We start from the raw sequence: 16871 nt of genomic DNA, 5'->3' as shown, positions 1-16871 counted from the left end.
GAATCCCACATGGCTTTCAGAAAAACATTAAAAGCGCTGCTGTTCGTATAGCCATCTGCTCATCACACCAACATGCAAGCTCATAACCATTTTTTACTCTGCCTGTTAAAATGTGTAACTCATGAGCTGTGTATCACTGCCTGTAACGATGTAGATCCTACGATCCTATGTTCCTACCCTCACCCTAGTAACTAAGTCACATTCTTGCAACAGCGCCGCAATGCCGCTGGGCTGCCAGGCGCTCTACAAATATAAATAAAAAATTAGGCCTATTGAAATGAATCGAGTCCTCTGGTGAACTGAAACTATTTGCACTACCAAAGAAAGTATTTGTGGTATATTGTGCCTTTTTTACTCCCATTTAAAGTAACTGAAATGCCATTTTGCTCCTATTTCAGGGGAGCCCAATTTACTTATTGGTTTGGTATTGAAGTATATTTGTGTATGATATTAAGTTGCCGGCTTCTAGTGAATGTTTTCTAAATGACTGTGTAATAAATTAAGAAGTCTTTTACCAATAAACCAGGGCAAGTGTCTACTTGAACCACTGTGATTGTAAGACCTCTGTGTAACATCCTTTTACTGCTCACATTCCCTCTTGAGATAAGCCTGGCTGCTCAGCTCGCTACCAAAAACTGTGTAGTACAGACTTATACCAAAGGTTGGTTTTGCTTACACCTGTAGCCTGATTCTATGTGGTGGTCCCAGAGAGTACTGCATGCAATTATGCCTAACAGGGCACAAAGCATAAATTGATAAATCTCCCTAACACTACTCTAAGAACATAAACTACTAGATCTTTCGTTGCAAATATTCCTCTGTTAGGCAAGAGTATATGCAGTACCCATAGGGTGCACTAAAACAACCCTGACCACCTGGCAGTAGTAACGCAACCTTTGGTATAATTCTGTATTACACGGGTTGGTAGTGTGGAAGAGTAGCCAAGCTTATCTCAAGAGGGGTCAATGTGAGCTGTAGGGGAGTTTCACAGAGGTTCACAGTGACAAGTATCCAAGCAAACACTTACACACAGGGTTTCTTGATAAAGCAATTATTAATTTATTTGCCAGTCAGTTGATGTAAGCCTTCTCAGAAGTGAGCACTGTTAAACACCACACAAATAAATATACTTCGAAATTACACAATCTCTCAGTTCAGAATCAGTAAATACCCATTTGGGATGGCATACAGCAGAGACCTACACCCTCAGGTGACCTCAATTGCTAGGGTGCTGTTGACATTAATGTATTACTGTTGGCATTCAGAATTAGTTGAGAGCAAGTCAAAGGGAAAGATTATTAGAGCAAACACGATGCCACAAATATTTCTTAAGCAGGCAAATGCTTTCAGATACCCCAATAAGAGTCATTCAGTTAGAACAGGCTAAGCCAAAGTCAATGGGCAAGAGTCTAGATGGGCTGAAGCACTTCTTTGAAGGTAAGTAGAAAAGTATTTTCACAATATTTCAGAAGTCTTTGAAGAAAAAGATGAATCAATGTAGGGCCACAAGCTGTTAGATTTGTGAGCGGTAGAAGATGCAAGCAACTCTACAGCAAGAGGTAAGTTCTCTTAAACTTTGTACAGTACCTTTAAAATGAAGAAAAAAGATGCAGCAGATGACTCCTGTTCCTGTGCAGATCTCACTGTTCCTGGGCCTCAGTCGTGGGGACTCCTGCAATGCACTAGGACAGTCAAAACTCGCAACTGGCAAACTTCACTTTCAGTGGCTGTTCAATGTTTCAGCTACTCGCGTCTACCGCAAATAGCAACATCACGGTCCCTGGCTACCGAGGTGGTCTTTCCTTGCTTCTGGGGCCCCGCACTTTGTTGAAGGGGCTCAGGCTCGGCCAGCCCTGCTTCCTGGGAGTCCAGAGGATCTTCCTGGAGCTCTTGGCCAACTTAAAAGCAACGCACACAAACTGATGTTCCTCTCCTTGGCTCTATGGTTTCCAGCAGCAACTCTGTGGAAATTCAACGAGCTCCGAGATGGATGTCCAGGTAGCTTACGAGTTGATTGGTCCCACCAACTCGAGGGGAGAAGTCGTCCTTACAGGGGCTACTCTGTTGATGCAAACTTGGCGTTTCGGCACTGCGCCAGGGCTTCAACGGGCAAACCAACAGTCCAGGACTTGCAGCAGGCGTCCTCTTCAAGCTCTTGTTCTGTTCCTTCGTCCAGAGGTTGACTCTGCCTTCCAAGCCAAAAGACTTACCTTTTATACAGTTCTCTCCCTTTCATTCCAGCCTAACTGTCACTCAGCCAGCAGGGTGGATGTCCTTGCCGGACAGTCAGCCAGCCAATCATCACCAAGTGCATTTGGGTCTCCTAGGAGACTAAGCGCAGGGCGTTTTGAGCCCCTCCCTCACTTCCTGCCTACCCCAGGCACCCTGGAACCAGAGGCGGGCTTCACTCGCGACTCCCGCCAAAGGCAAAACTAACAAAGGGACCAAATCTGGTTTGGTGTGCAGTAAATCTCAAGAAGGACCTTTCCACAAAGAAATGGTGAAAAAAGACCGGGGCCATTTTGACAAAAATGGCACCCTTGGGTGCTTTACTGTAGCTGCAAACGCAGCCCGCTTTAAATGCACACCACAGTAGTAAAAACAAAACCACTGCCACCATTCAGTGAGGAAAGGGTAACCTAAAAATGTTACATGAGAAGCTGACAAAGGGAATACTCAGTAACCCCTCAAGCACCCTATTGTAAGATAGTGTGTGCTGGGTCTAGAAAGTTACACATGTAAGTGAAGTTAATTTCACTTTGGTAGTTCATCCCAGAGAAGGTAGTTAAACCTTGGGAAATCTAAGACTTCCCTGTGTCACTGCACTAAAGGTGATCAAATGTAAACGATTCCTATGGAGTTTGTTAGACTCCACAACCAAAAGAAACAGTGTACAGAAATCGCATCAAAATACATGAGGGAGAAAAGGTCTCACTCTCTCCAGGTTAAAATAAATCAAGTCCTCAAAATCCAGCAAAGTTGCTGGGGGTCTCTAGAGGGAATTGGCACATTTCAGAGAATTCTCCCTAACATCCTCTAGATGCAGGGAAGCTACCTAGAGTTCTGTTCACACCTTTACACAACATTACTGCTTAGATACACGTTCTAAGACTCATTCTCAGGTGGGTTGGGCAGAGTTAAGACATCTAGTTGCTGCTGTTACATCAAACATCCCATCTCCATCTCCTGGTACTGCTCACTAGTCTATGTACAGAATATGGTTCTAAGCAGATTCACAAGCATCAGAAGACCTACATTACTTACTGTAATCGTATTTCTGGTGCATGTATCTGCTTTGATTCATATGCATGCCCACCCTTCCTCCCCTCTTGGAGTTGAAGGAACATAGACATCTTACACCTTTCTATCTTTCTGTACTCACTTGCGCACTCTGTTCAGGCTTGCTCATGGCAGAACAAAAACAACCAGGGGCGGGTCTCGACGCAGGAGGGATCATGGGTACACTTCATGTCAGAAGCCCAGGTCGACGTCCCTTTCCGATCTTCGAAAAAAGATGCAATACTACGCGATTAACACTAGATGTCGGGCTAAATGCACAACATGTGAATCGAAGCAGATACAAGCACCAGAAATACGATTACGATAAGTTACTTACGTCCTATTATTTTGACTTTAGGTTGATCATATAAACAAATAGAATGTGTAAATCAACAAGCCCCCATTTAAATTTAGCACTAGCCGTACAATGTTTGTAGTGGAAATAACTGGCAGTAAAATATCACAGGATTATGTTTATTCAAAGAAGATGCAAAGGTTGAGCAGCTTTAACTAATGTATTTTCTCTGTAATTGCTTGCAGTGTTCTTTGGCAAGACTTTAGATTGCTGGTGACTTAATCTTTTTTTTTTTTTTTACACATCTATTTTTTTATAGACCATCCATATTTTGTTGGTGTTCAGTATCACCCAGAGTTTACATCGAGACCCATAAAACCATCACCCCCTTACTTCGGCCTCCTCCTAGCTTCAGTGGGGAGGTTATCACATTATCTTCAGAAAGGCTGCAGACTTTCACCCAGGTAAGCACAACCCTTTCCAAATCTGATATTTTTTCATTTCCTATTCTGTAAATATATACATGTCTGCAGTATGTAAACAAAAATAAAACTGAGTTAAGGTTACTACATATGACATGTAAACACTCTGGCAATCCCAAACTTCGTCATTACAAACATCCAGTTTTAACATAGTCCTCACACTACAGATTGAACCTGAACTCTCACTAAACTACAACTTTGTGACACCCACTTTAAAGTTTAATGTGTAGTGTAATGGAGTGAGTTTAGACTGCATGTTTCAAGTAAACTTGATATTCACCTAATTCCCATAGATGATGAGAGATGTATGTGGTCATATTTTGTAAGTCTATTTTTGTCCTTCGTCGTTTGCATGTTCCCTGAATAAAGCTTGAAAATCCTGTACTCTATATTCCTGTGTTGCTGTTTTACTTGTGTTCTGAGCATTTACCTCCCATTGGACATACCTCGAGTGTCCATTCTGAGCCCACCACTCTTTAAACTGTTCACATCTCCCTGGGCAAACTCTTATCCGAAGACTTCTCGTATCAGATTTCTGTCAATATCTTAATCTCCTTTACCTTTTTCCTACCCGACGTCTGTGAGCACATCACAAATGTCATCAGACATTGGATAGCACTGCATTGTATGTTAAACTCTTCAAAGACTGAAGTCCTCTTTCTCTCAGCCTTCAATACTGACCCTACGCTTGGATTCCCCCCTAACTCCGTTTCTCCTGAACTCCTTCCACCATCATGTAATGCTCGCAAACTTGAAATCCTCTGACAGACAATTTAAACTACATCACTGTCGCAAGGATCAACTTTGTAACTATTAGGGAGATGCTCTTGCACCTCAACTAACACCCTGGTCTCTGCCCTGGTTCACAGTAGACTGAACTACTGCCCGAGTGTACTAGTGGGTCTTCCGCTCCACTCTCCCCTCCAAAATAATACTTTACTTTGGGCAGGCTGTAGAGTATGCGTGTAGCAATCTTCTCATTCATCAGCATGCTGCCACGTTCCTAGTGGTGTTTTATGCAGAATCCTTGTTGTAAAATAAATCCATGGCGTAGCCTCCTACTACCAGCCTGAATTTGTGCTTTTACTGCAAGAGTTATCTCCCCCTCCCCCTTGTTAAATCCCACAAAACTCCCCCTTCAACTCCTGCACAACCGCCTATCTTTGCTCCTTTACCAGCCCTTTGCTCAATCCACCATCAAAGCAGTCCATTTAGTACAGCCATTTAGTATCAAGCTGAAGGTGAATCTGCTAGCCAGAGAAGGTGCCTCCTTTACCCACTTCCATCTCTTCCCCTTGAGCTCCCTGCCCTGGCAAACCTCAAAGTAAAAGTGTGATTGCTGACTTAATGCCTTTAAAGTACAGACTATGTATTGTTGCCATTCTGGTATGCCCACTCCCGGTGCCCCAACAACCAGTGTATCACTAGCCACATTGCAACCGTAACTCTAAGAAGCTCAGTAATGGGATTGCCTCTGCTGCTTGTTCGTACTTCATGCAGTTCTTCTTGTCAAAGGTGTGTGTAATTCGCCCCACTGGCGAGTTGCCCTGCACTTTTTGCTGGACTACTGGATTTAGGTCTGGCTCTCCTGGGTGAGTGGGAACCAGTTTCCTCACTCTTTTCTGTGACTGAGAACCCTTTTTTGGTTTCTCTTGATGGTGTCAGCTTTCCTCCATCTTTATGGCATCTGCATTTTCCTATTGCAGCACTGTTTGGGAGATTTTAACTTCTCCAACATGGGGTCTGGCATGGATTCATATGCTCTTGAATATTCCCGTCGTCAGGCCGGGAATCCTCAGTAAAAGAAACAGTTTCACTTACAAACTGTATTTCTCCTCTAAAACAATCACTATCCTCTGGGTCCTACTGCCCCCAGCCAATGACGGTCCTCTCCCTAAGCCCCTCTCCTTGCAGCCATCTTCAGATTTTTACTGCACGCTTCAGTGTTTTTGATGAAAAAGTTCTTATTTTTGTGTCAAAAGAGCCAGTGTGCTCTGCTCGCGACAGCAGGGGTCTGTTGTTGGTGAATATCAGCGCCTCTCAAGGGCGAAGATCAAAGTTTCTTGGAAGTTTCCAGAAGGCCATCAGGCCTACTCCACCCTCTCTGACCATGACGGAAGAGAAGGAAGGAAGGAAGATCCCTCTTCAGGCCCTGCATCAAATGCGGGCTGCGGAACGTGTTTGTGGAAGACGAGCACCTCCAATGCCTCTTCATCCGGACCACAAGGAAGGAGCATGCAATATCTGCCTCGGCTTCTCCAAGAAGACTAAGGACTGTCACAGTAGACTTGCGGCATGGCTGAAAGCCAAGGCCTCTGCCCCGTGCCCCTAGCAGTTCCGAGGAGCGGGCTTAGAAGTCCCTTGAGGGTGCCTCACCTGTGGGGGCCCACGACAAGGCCAAGCACTGCAAGTCAAGGTCCACCGGGGTCGCCGCGCAAGCAGGTCCCCTGCGATGGACGGGGCGTGTTCCACATCACCATCCACCTCCATCACCAGCCAACGATCGAGCTCCTCCAAGAGGAAATAGCCCAACCCAGCTAAACTGCGGGAGAGGCCAGAGAAGGCAAGGGCAGAGGAGAAGAGGGCCGATCTGCCCAAGAAGGCCCAGTCGGCGCAAGAGAAGACTTCGTCGACAGTAGAGCTGGTGGTGGCTGCTCTCGCAACGGCTAAAGAGGCTGACCCCATGAGGGTAGCCCCCCACAACGCAGAAGGTGTCCCTACCTCGGAGGCGGGAAACTGCTGCAGTGACTTTGGCAAAGTCCACAGGCACGCTGGAGAAGAGGATGCAGTCTCTGAGCCCGGCTCCAACAACGCAGGATGGAAAAGGGGGAGGGTGGTTTGGGGAGGGTGTGAGGCAAGGAGGCCCCCATCCAACCTTAGGCCGTGCCCCAGGCCATTGATGTGTCGTCCACGGACAACGAGGACCTGGCGTCCTTACACACGATCCACGAGGATGTGGAGGACGACTACAGCGCAGGGCCTAGTGCTCCATTACGCCAGCTCAGCCGAGAGATGTCGCTGAGCATCCTTTCGACCCTCCACACGGTGTTGGAGATCCAGAAGAGGATGCCGCAGGGGCCGGCCCCCGAGGCCCTCGACCAACCTCTGGCAAAGAGGAAGCATTCACGTCGGGTGCCCTCTCCCCGGTGGACCCGGATACGGCGACGACAGACGACTATCTAGTCACAGCTGGTGGGGCTGGCAGCCAAAGGCATCCCCATCGGATAAGGGTGGGGTCTTTCCACTCCATGGTCGCCAAGGCCTCCGAACATTTCCAGTTTACGCCTGAGGAAACCAAGGAGTTTCCTGTACCAGAGGCGCAAGACCAAGAGGAAGACCAATCATGGGGGCGCCTCTTTTGGACGACATGTGGGATGAGGGCATGACTCTCTTGAAGAACCCTTGCACGGCTTCGGCCAAGAGGGATAGGCTGGAAAAGTACCGGATGCTCGAATCCACACTCAAGTGCCTAAGGTTGCAACCATCGGCAGACTCTGGTTTCGGCAGCCGTGAGAAAACTGTCGGCGAACCCTTGCTCGTCATCCTCGGTCCCTCCGGTCATCGAGGGTAAGAAGATGGACGCCATGGAAAGGAAGGTCATTTACACCACAGCGTCCATCAAGGCAGCCAACGCACTGGCAATCCTGGCCAGGTACGACCAGGAATTGTTGTACAAGCTGGGACCGATTCTAGAGTTCCTCCCCGACGACAAGAGGATGGAGGCAATGGCCCTTTCCAGGAGGGAGAGGTGGCTTTGGATCACGCCATCACGGTGGTGCTGGACATCGCCAACACAGGGTTCTGCCAGATGGGGGAACGGTGTCTGCCTTCGGCGTGAAGACTAACTGAAGGCCACGAATATCCATCAGGAGGTCCATGCTAGGGTACTGTACTTGCCCTTTTGACTGAGATCACTGCCCATCTAGGCAGATACAGAGACGGCCCGTTACCTGGGCACGCTCCAGCAACTAGACTCTTTCACTTCGCCTGAGGAAAGTCCAGCAGGTTGGTGAAAGGTTTCTCCTCATCATACCGCCAGCCCTCCAGGTCCCCGACCCAGGCCTACAGTGGAGGTGGTCGGCGCCAAAGCAGGCCTAAACCAGCCAGGACGTCTGGCCCCCACTTGTGCACCTCGGTGGCAGGCCGGTTGACTGGACAAGATCACCACCGACAGATGGGGGCTGGCCATTCGTGCCCGCGAACACACCCTGGAGTTTCAACACGGGTATAAGCGGATCCCTCCGGTGGCCTGGTAGGAGCAACTCATCCCTCCACTGTTGGAGGAGGTACAGGCCATGCTACGGAAAGGGGGGGATGGAGCTGGTTCCACGACGACTCCGGGGCTCTGGCATCTATTCCAGATACTTTTTAGTCAAAAAGAAAACTGGAGGGGGGCGGGGTTTGTGCTCGAGAGCCTGAGCAAGATACCCTGAATCGCGATGAAAAGGAGAGCCCAAATGTCGGAACCGGTGCATCATCACTTGGGTGAAATTCTAAGGTCCTCTGTGCAACGGCTGTTGCACAGAGGACAGACATGCGTGCGCAAGGGCTAATGGCGTTCAGAAAAAAGCGCCGACCGATAACTAAGATGTCTACCCCACTATGAGCCCCAATGCAGAACGAGCGGTGACGAGCACAGACTGCAGCCCAGGACGTGGAGGTTTCGGATGCCAGAACTGGCAGCATAATAACCCGGCTTCCGGCACACTGCATCGGACGCGGTGGGGGAAGCGGCTTATGCCCCGGAACCAGCGAGAATTGAGGCAGGGCGCCTGACGCATCGGCTCCCAAAGGAAAAGGGTCCCATAAAGACAGCAGCGCTCCAGCTCTGCGGCGGGCCGCCGCAGACATTGTAACGCTGCTCACCTCAGCCACTTTGGAGAAACCAACCGGACCCGCTGCACCATCCGCCTGCTGACACAGGGACCCGCGGAGAGGGGGTGATTCCAACTGCATCGGACAACAAATAAGTGCAGCGCTTGACGTGGTGTGCAGGGGCCATTACCCACAGACACAGAAGGGCTCGTCTCTCATGAAGTAGGGCCGGGAACTGCGCCTAGCATGGTTAGGAGGGACAGCCTGTAAAGCAATGCAGGCCGAGCGCAGACAATTTATCTGAAGGTTCCGCCTGCACATTAGCACATCCTCCTGCTCCGACAGCCTACAGGAGGATCCACCACACAATCTGCATCGCACAAGGGGGCCTCCACCTCCTTAGCTAACGCTGCATATTGGGGCAAGACTTGGACACCAGACCCTGTGATTGCCCTCAGGGCCCCTCAGGGTGTCAAAGGACACTGTGCCCATCGGGGGAAGGGCCAGAATTTTCCAGCGAAACCTGTTGTGCCCCACATTGAACACCTGGGATAGGCGTGGGCCCAAGCTTGAGAAGTGCAGGGCTGAAGTCCAAGCGCAGCATTCCCTCTGAAGTCACGGTCACACGGCAACAAAGATAAGAACATGACGCTCAAGGAGGCCCATAGATACAGGCCAGGTCCGCATCATGATGGCATGAGCTGCACCCATTAACCTACAGATTGATTGGGCAACAAACACAGGAAACCAATCTGATGGTCGAAGACCTCAAAAAGGATCTCCAGGACGTGCACAATCAGTTGTCGACCCAGGCTGAAAGGACTACCAACAACAAAAAACGCATTAGTGCCATAGAGGACAATCAAGCGACAACTTAAACAGTGTTTTATGGGAGGTGCAGCACCTGGGGGGAAAACTGATTGACCAGGAAATTCGATCACGCCGCAACAATCGCCGAGTAGTCGGGTTACCAGAAAATGCAAAGGCCCGGACCTTGAACAATTTATGTATTTCTTACAGACCAACCTGCACCAGGGAGCTCATCACAGAACGAATGCCTAGAGCCCCCATACCGAAGCCTTCACTGAAAGAGTGCCCGAGAGTCATAACAATGAGGCTACTTAATTTCCAACACAAAGTGGCCATTTTGAAAGCCTACAGAGCGACTCCCACAGTCCGAATAGATGGATCTTAGATGAGAATTTTCAACAACTACTCAGTGGAGGTATCTAGTCGTAGGAAAAGGTACAACCCAATATTCGAGGTACTAAAAGCATCAGAAGTCAGACACTACCTTAAATTCCCAGCGACATGGTGCATTCAACATAACACACAATGGCACTCCTTTGACGAACTGGCCTGGCGCTTTCTGCAGCAACAAAACATTGTAACCTCAGATTCGGAGACTGCTTCCCACGCAGAGGGGGGGGACAGTCCAACCCCACCGCGCACCACCCAGAGCGCTAAGGGGCAAGAAAGGGGAGATGGCAAAAGAAAAATGGCAGAGGGCCCTGCAGATGGAACCCTGGTCGCAACAAACCCAAAGACCCAACCTGAGGGCGCTCAAGACTGGCCACTGGCAGGAGCCGAATGAAACCACCCTGGCGGTGGCCCCAAAGTGGCGGGGAAGGCTCTCCAAACTCCAAAGGGGCTGGAAGACCAGAGCCATCGCATATCAGAGCACCACATGCTGAACATTCACCTGCCTCCACCACTCCGATACCAGAGTATATATGGGCAGTCGGAGTGAGTCCCCGGCTCGCACTCGCCGACCCCGTATATGGGCTTTGAAGCATTGTATTGGGGTATGGGCCGAGAAATGGGCCAGCCCAATGTTACTGTTTACGGTTACAAGCAGGTCAATGTTCAGACCTTGCAGTTAATGTGGTTTGGGTTTTCCCCCACAGGTTAAATTGAGCTAACAGGGGGCACAACCAGATAGAACGACCATTCATGAAGGCATCTCCACTTACCCCCATGCGTTTCCCTACGCTGCCCATCAAACGTCTCCCGATGGCTAGGCTTACCTTAGTGATGTTAAATATCCAGGGCCTGGGCCACCCTATCAAGTGACGATGAATGCTAAACTACATGCGAGACAGCCAAAGCGCGATTGTCTTCCTACAAGAGACTCATCTCAACTAAGTGTAAGCTGAGAACTTGACCCACGGCTGGGTGGGAACTACTGCTCACTCCCCCCACCAGGGGAATCGGGGGTGGGGGGTCTCTATTTTAATTCATAAGCGAGTCCCACTACAGATCCTGCGCACGCATAACGATAGAGATGGGTGGTTCATCCTTCTACAGGGATGGCTCCATCAACGCCCAATCACTTTAAATATATAAGCTCCCACATCAGATTCCCCGGCATTTTTTACCAACCCCTTTCTAGAATGTGCCCAGTATATGAGCAACTTCACTATAATCGTGGGCGAATTGAATGTAACTCTCAATCCAGATTTAGACCGCAAAAGCCCCAAGCCCTCTAGCACGCCCGACCCCAAAAAAAGACTTGCCCTCACAACCCTGTTGAGGGATCTGCGGCTGGCAGATGTCTGGAGACACTCTCACCCAGATAAGCAGGACTTCACCTTTTATTCCCACTGTCATGGCAGCTTCTCCTGCCTGGACTATTGGCTGGTACCAGAGAATGCAATGCATATGATTAACAGATGTGAGATCGAACCAATCACTCTTGTCAGATCACGCACCGGTCACACGTCATCTCGTAATTCTTGATATGCCCTGTAGACTACCAGCCTGGCGCCTCAACATGGCGCCCTCCAATATCCCGACATAATAGAACACCTCTTAGGGGGCATTGAGGGGTTTTGGGAAAATGTCACACCTGGATACTCCCCATACAGATGCTGGGACGCCTTCAAGGCATTTCTCAGGGGCCAATGTATAGCACACTGGGCATATAAGCGTTAGAAATGGGCGAGGGGGGAAGCGGATACCAGGCTCATGGGGAACCTGTCACAATTGAACTTCAACACAAAAAGACCCACAATAAACAGATCAGACACCAGATTTGCACTCTGATGGGCAAAATCAAGTTACTCACCACAAACGGGGTGCAAAATTCCAACACCAGTTGGTCGCAAAAATATTACATAAAAGGTGGCGGACCCCTTTGCAGAATGGCGCTCACCTTAAAACAACGCCAAGCTACACAAATGATTGCCTCAATCAGGGACAGTGCCGTTACCCTGGTAGCAGGTGACGAATTGATCGATAGTTTTGCAGAATACTATTGTGAACTTTACACCGCCTCCGAATCCTTCACGCCACTGGCCGTTGACACATTTCTGAGCTCAGTGCCGATTCCTAGAATCCCGGCCGAACAAATCGATGAATAAGACGCCCCTATATCCACAGCTGAGGTGACCTGTGCTTTCCTATCCCTTTCCAAGGGGAAAGCGGCAGGCCCAGACAGAATCCCCATAGACTTGTACGGGAAATTAGCGAGACAATTGCACCTATACTCACAGCGGTATTGGAAGAGGCACTGGTACACAAACAGCTACCGAAGTCCATGTTGGGGGCCAACATCATAGCCTTTCACAAAAATGGCAAGGATCCGGAGGTCTGTGGCTCATATAGGCCAATTTCATTAATTAACGCAGACGCTAAGCTCTTAGCTAAATGCCTGGCTCAGCGGATCGAGAACACCCTGCCACAATTATTTCACAGAGATCAAACTGGCTTTATAAAAGGGCGGTACTCCAGTGACCATATCCGCCGGCTCCTACACATAATCGCAGGCGAGAAACCATCACAACGCCATAGTCGCAGTAGACGCCGAGAAGGCGTTTGATCGAGTCCAATGGAAATTCATGTTCAGTGTCTTACCAAAATATGGATTCCCCCCACGCCTGATTCAACTGATCAAACACTAACCCGACGGCCTCTGTGGTCATTAACTGCATAGCCTCCACAGAATTTACCCTACAATCTGGCACTAGACCGGGATGCCCACCATCACCCATACTTTATGCCCTCTCTATTGAACTCCTGGCGATTAGATTGTGTATCGAACTGGACCGGCATTCATCAGGGTACAGAGGAACACAAAATCTTTATATGCAGACGATCTTCTCTTTTACATCAGCAATTGTCATACATCCCTCCGCTACGTCAAAACGATCCTACAAGCCGTTGGCCCCATGGTGGGGCTATAAGGTCAACTGGAGCAAATCTGAAGTTATGCCCCTCTGATGCGACATCCCCAGGGACCCGTGTGGCATGACACCCTTCTCGTTCCAGTTGAACTCAGTAAAATACTTGCCTCGCTAGTGGAGCTCTGGCACCTCAGTTACCCTCAGATTGTAAGAAACCTCCAGAATGACCTCGGGAGGTGGAACACATTGACCCTATCAATGTTGGAGAGAATCAATGCATTGAAAATGAACTCCTTTCCAAAGCTGATCTACGCTGCAATGATGATCCCGACTGGTCCGACACCTCACATGTTAAAAGACCTTGACAAAGCCATCAGTAGATTCATATGGCGGGGAAAGAGGGCTCGGAATCGGCTGCCTATATTGCAGGCTGACAAGTCTAATGGTGGCCTGGCGGTCCCATCCCTCAGAACATATATTCAAGCCGCACAGGTGCTGTGGATAAAAAGATGGCTCAACATTGAGGAGGACACAAGTTGACATAACCTGGAACTGGCTGCTATGTCCCCACTAACACCCATTGAGCTCATGGCAACCCCACCACAATATCTTCAATTATGCATCAAGTCCCACCTGATCATTGGCCGCACCCAGCTACATTGGCACAAATTGCGCACAACACAAGGTGTCCAGGCCAAGGCAGCTCCGGCCTGGACCAGCATCAGATCGATCCTACAATTTAGAGCAACGCAAACGATTTGCAGAAGCCATTTGGGTGCCTGGGCCAAGATGCGGATAATGGACATTACAGAGGGGGTCCTGCTGGGCTTCCAAGACGCTAGCAGAATCCTGCACCTAAAGACTGGGGATTGGCTCACATATCACTATATCCAAGCAACGATCGCTAAGCACACCACACCACACCTGTCACACGCAGGCAGCCCCTTGCACAATGCGAGACCGAAATGGCACACATGTTCCCGCGAATACGCACTTTCTACTTAATGGCCATACCAGACAATAAAAATAGGTTGTGCACGCTTGCAACAACCTGGTCAGGAGACGTAGGCACTCCAGTAAGCGTAAAATCCCTACAGCGTTGTTTTTCGTCTATCCACATGGTCTCTATAAATATCAGAAATGGGGAAATCCAATTTAGAATCTTGCAACGTCTGGATTTTAGGCCAGCCAAACTTTACAGCATGGGCCTTGCACTCACGGGGCTTTGCTGGCGGGGGTGCACCGACACGGGAACAATGGCTCACATGCTTTGGTCCTGCCCCGCTACGACCTGTACTGGCAGGGGATCCATCACAAACTTTGAAGCATTAAGGGAGCGGACGTCCCATTCACCCCAATGGCGATGCTTCTCGGCCACGAGGACGAAGGATGGCACAACGACCACCTCACACGCAAACATATCTCTCTCATGACCTTTACAGCACGCAAAGTGCTTTTGCTCCATTGGAAATCCACAATGCCCCCTAAGATCGCGGGATGGTCAGACGTACTTTCAAAAGCCTTCAAGCTTGAAACGGCGGCCTTTACGAGACTATCTAGCCTCAATCCAGCAAGAGCAGCCTGCTACTGGGAAATGTTGGAGAGTTATGTATGAAACAGACTTGGCCCGACCCCGTTTGGTCCTCGTGGGGCCGTAAGCTCCCTGGCTGAGCGTCCGCCCCCGTAACAGTTATTTGTACATTAATGCTTATTCGTATCTGAATGTATGATCTCTCATCCTTCCAATCCGGTCTGAACTGCTTCATCTAGGGACGATGACTGTATTTTCTACCGTTTGTACTCTGTTATGCTCTGGCTATGTTATAAAGGTTTTAAAAAAAAGAAAGAAAACCATGGGCTGGAAGCCCATTCTAGACGTGAAACGTCTCCAGTACCTCCAGTCCCAAAAAGTCAGGATAGTCCAGTTGCAGCACGTGTTCAGCCAACTGGAAAGAGCAGACTTCTTGAATGTTGCTCGACCTGGAAGATGCCTACTCCCACGTCCCCATTCACAAGAAGCACCGACTGGTCCTAGGCTAGGTAGTGCGGGCGGTGCTACCAGTACAAGGCCCTCCCCTTCGGCCTAAAGTCGGCCCCATGGGTGTTCACGAAGTGCCTGGCACCGGTGTCGGCCCATCTGTGTCAACGGGGGATACACGTACCTCGACGACTTGTTCATGTGGGCCAGTTCGCGGGTTAGCCATCGGACACAGACGACCATCCAGCTGCTGACGGATCTGGGATTCTCCATCAATTATCCAAAGTCCTGCTTGACACCAGACTCAATACGGTCTCCTGCCTAGCGTCGCCCTCTGAGTAGAGAGTTGTCACCATTCTGGGGAAGGTTTAACGGCTGTTGTCACTGGAGACCACCACGGTGCGGAACATCAAGTCGCTGTTCGGCATGTCGTCTTCTTGCATCTACCTTATCCAGCTCTGCAGGTTAAGGATGCAACCTCTTCACGAGTTCCTGGATACAGGTGTTCAGAAACTATGCGGACAAGATGCCGCTTGACGAGGAGTTCCATCGGGTGATAAGGTGGTGGGGCCTTCACTCCAACATCGCCCGGGGCAGAGGGTTTCAAATGCCCCTCCACCCCCATACCAGGAAACGGTCACCACAGGTGCTTCCCTGGAAGGCTGGGGAGCCCACACTGGATGTCTGCACACCAGAGGCCTGTGGCTGACACAGAAGGATTTTCACATCAAAATCCTGGAACTGCGGGAAGTGTTCTGGGCCCTCAAGTCATTCCTTCCGTCTCTGCAGGGCAAGGTGGTGAAGCTCTTCACGGACAACACCACAATGATGTTCTACATCAGTAAGTAGGGGGGCACTTGATTCCCAGCGCTCTCCAAAGAGGCGCAGGACTTGTGGCACTGAGCCGTCGGACAAGATGTTCCTTGTCCCCTTTTACCTGACGGGAGTCAAGAACACCATTGCTGACTCCCTCAGCAGGGAGTTGTGCTCCTGCCATGATTAAGAACTTTGGCAGGACCAGGTGGACCTCAACTTCATCAAGTGTGGCGGGCCCCAGATCTATCTGTTTGCGACTGCGGCAAACACCAAATGCTAGAAGTTTGCCAGCAGATTCCACCAACCGAGGAGCCTGGGGGACGCATTCTCCTTCCTGTGGGAAGACCTGTTTATGTACACGTTCCCGCTGTTGCCTCTCTTGCTATGTGTCATCAACACACTCAAACAGTGCCGATGCAGGATGAAGACAGAGTCCACAAGAATGAATGAGTAGGAAAAGGCTCCACTCATTCAGGATTGAGAGAAAAAGGTCCAAAAGTCCAGCAAAAATTGCTGGTGGGGGGGGGACAGGGGGGGTCTCACTAGGAGAGGGAATGAAGCATAAACATGGAACAAGTTACTTACCTGTGACTTGTTCTCCAGCATGGGTCTGGCATGGATTCACATGCAAACCCTCCCTCCTGCACCTCAGTGGCTCTTCTTGGTCATACTGCCACTTTACTTGCTTACCAAATCTGAATATGCTGGGCAGGGGAGAGGCTTAGGGAGAGGACTGTCATTGGCTGGAGGAAGTATGACCCAGAGGGCAGAGATTGGTTTAGAGGAGAAATACAGTTTGTAAGTGAAAGTAAAACTGTTTTTCTTTTACTGAGGATTAATGGCCTGACTGGGAATATTCATGAGCATGTTAATCCATGCCAGACCCATGCTGGAGAGCAATAGTTACAAGTAAGTAACTTGTTCCATGTTTATGCTTCATTCCCTCTCTTAGTGAGACCCCGCTCCCCCAACAGCACTTTTTGCTGGACATTTGGACCTTTTTCTCTCAATCCTGAATGAGTGGAGCCTTTTTCTACTCATTCATTCTTGTGGACTGTCTTTTGAACTCTATTCTTTGTATT

At 49.4% G+C, this 16871-nt stretch overlaps 1 protein-coding gene across 1 annotated transcript in view; it reads left to right on the top strand.

The window, feature by feature from the left end:
- Positions 1-16871, top strand: part of CTPS1 (CTP synthase 1) — a 331500-nt gene that overhangs the window by 251128 nt on the left and 63501 nt on the right. The window contains exon 17 of the mRNA XM_069623054.1: positions 3894-4038. Within this exon, the coding sequence (XP_069479155.1) occupies positions 3894-4038 (145 nt within the window). The remainder of the gene's footprint in view (positions 1-3893; positions 4039-16871) is intronic.

This window comes from Ambystoma mexicanum, chromosome 11, assembly GCF_040938575.1.
Source record: "Ambystoma mexicanum isolate Mex_15411 chromosome 11, UKY_AmexF1_1, whole genome shotgun sequence".
NCBI classification, from domain to species: domain Eukaryota; kingdom Metazoa; phylum Chordata; class Amphibia; order Caudata; family Ambystomatidae; genus Ambystoma; species Ambystoma mexicanum.
The sequence above is the reverse complement of the archived record's forward strand: the minus strand, read 5'-3'. Positions and strand labels throughout refer to the sequence as shown.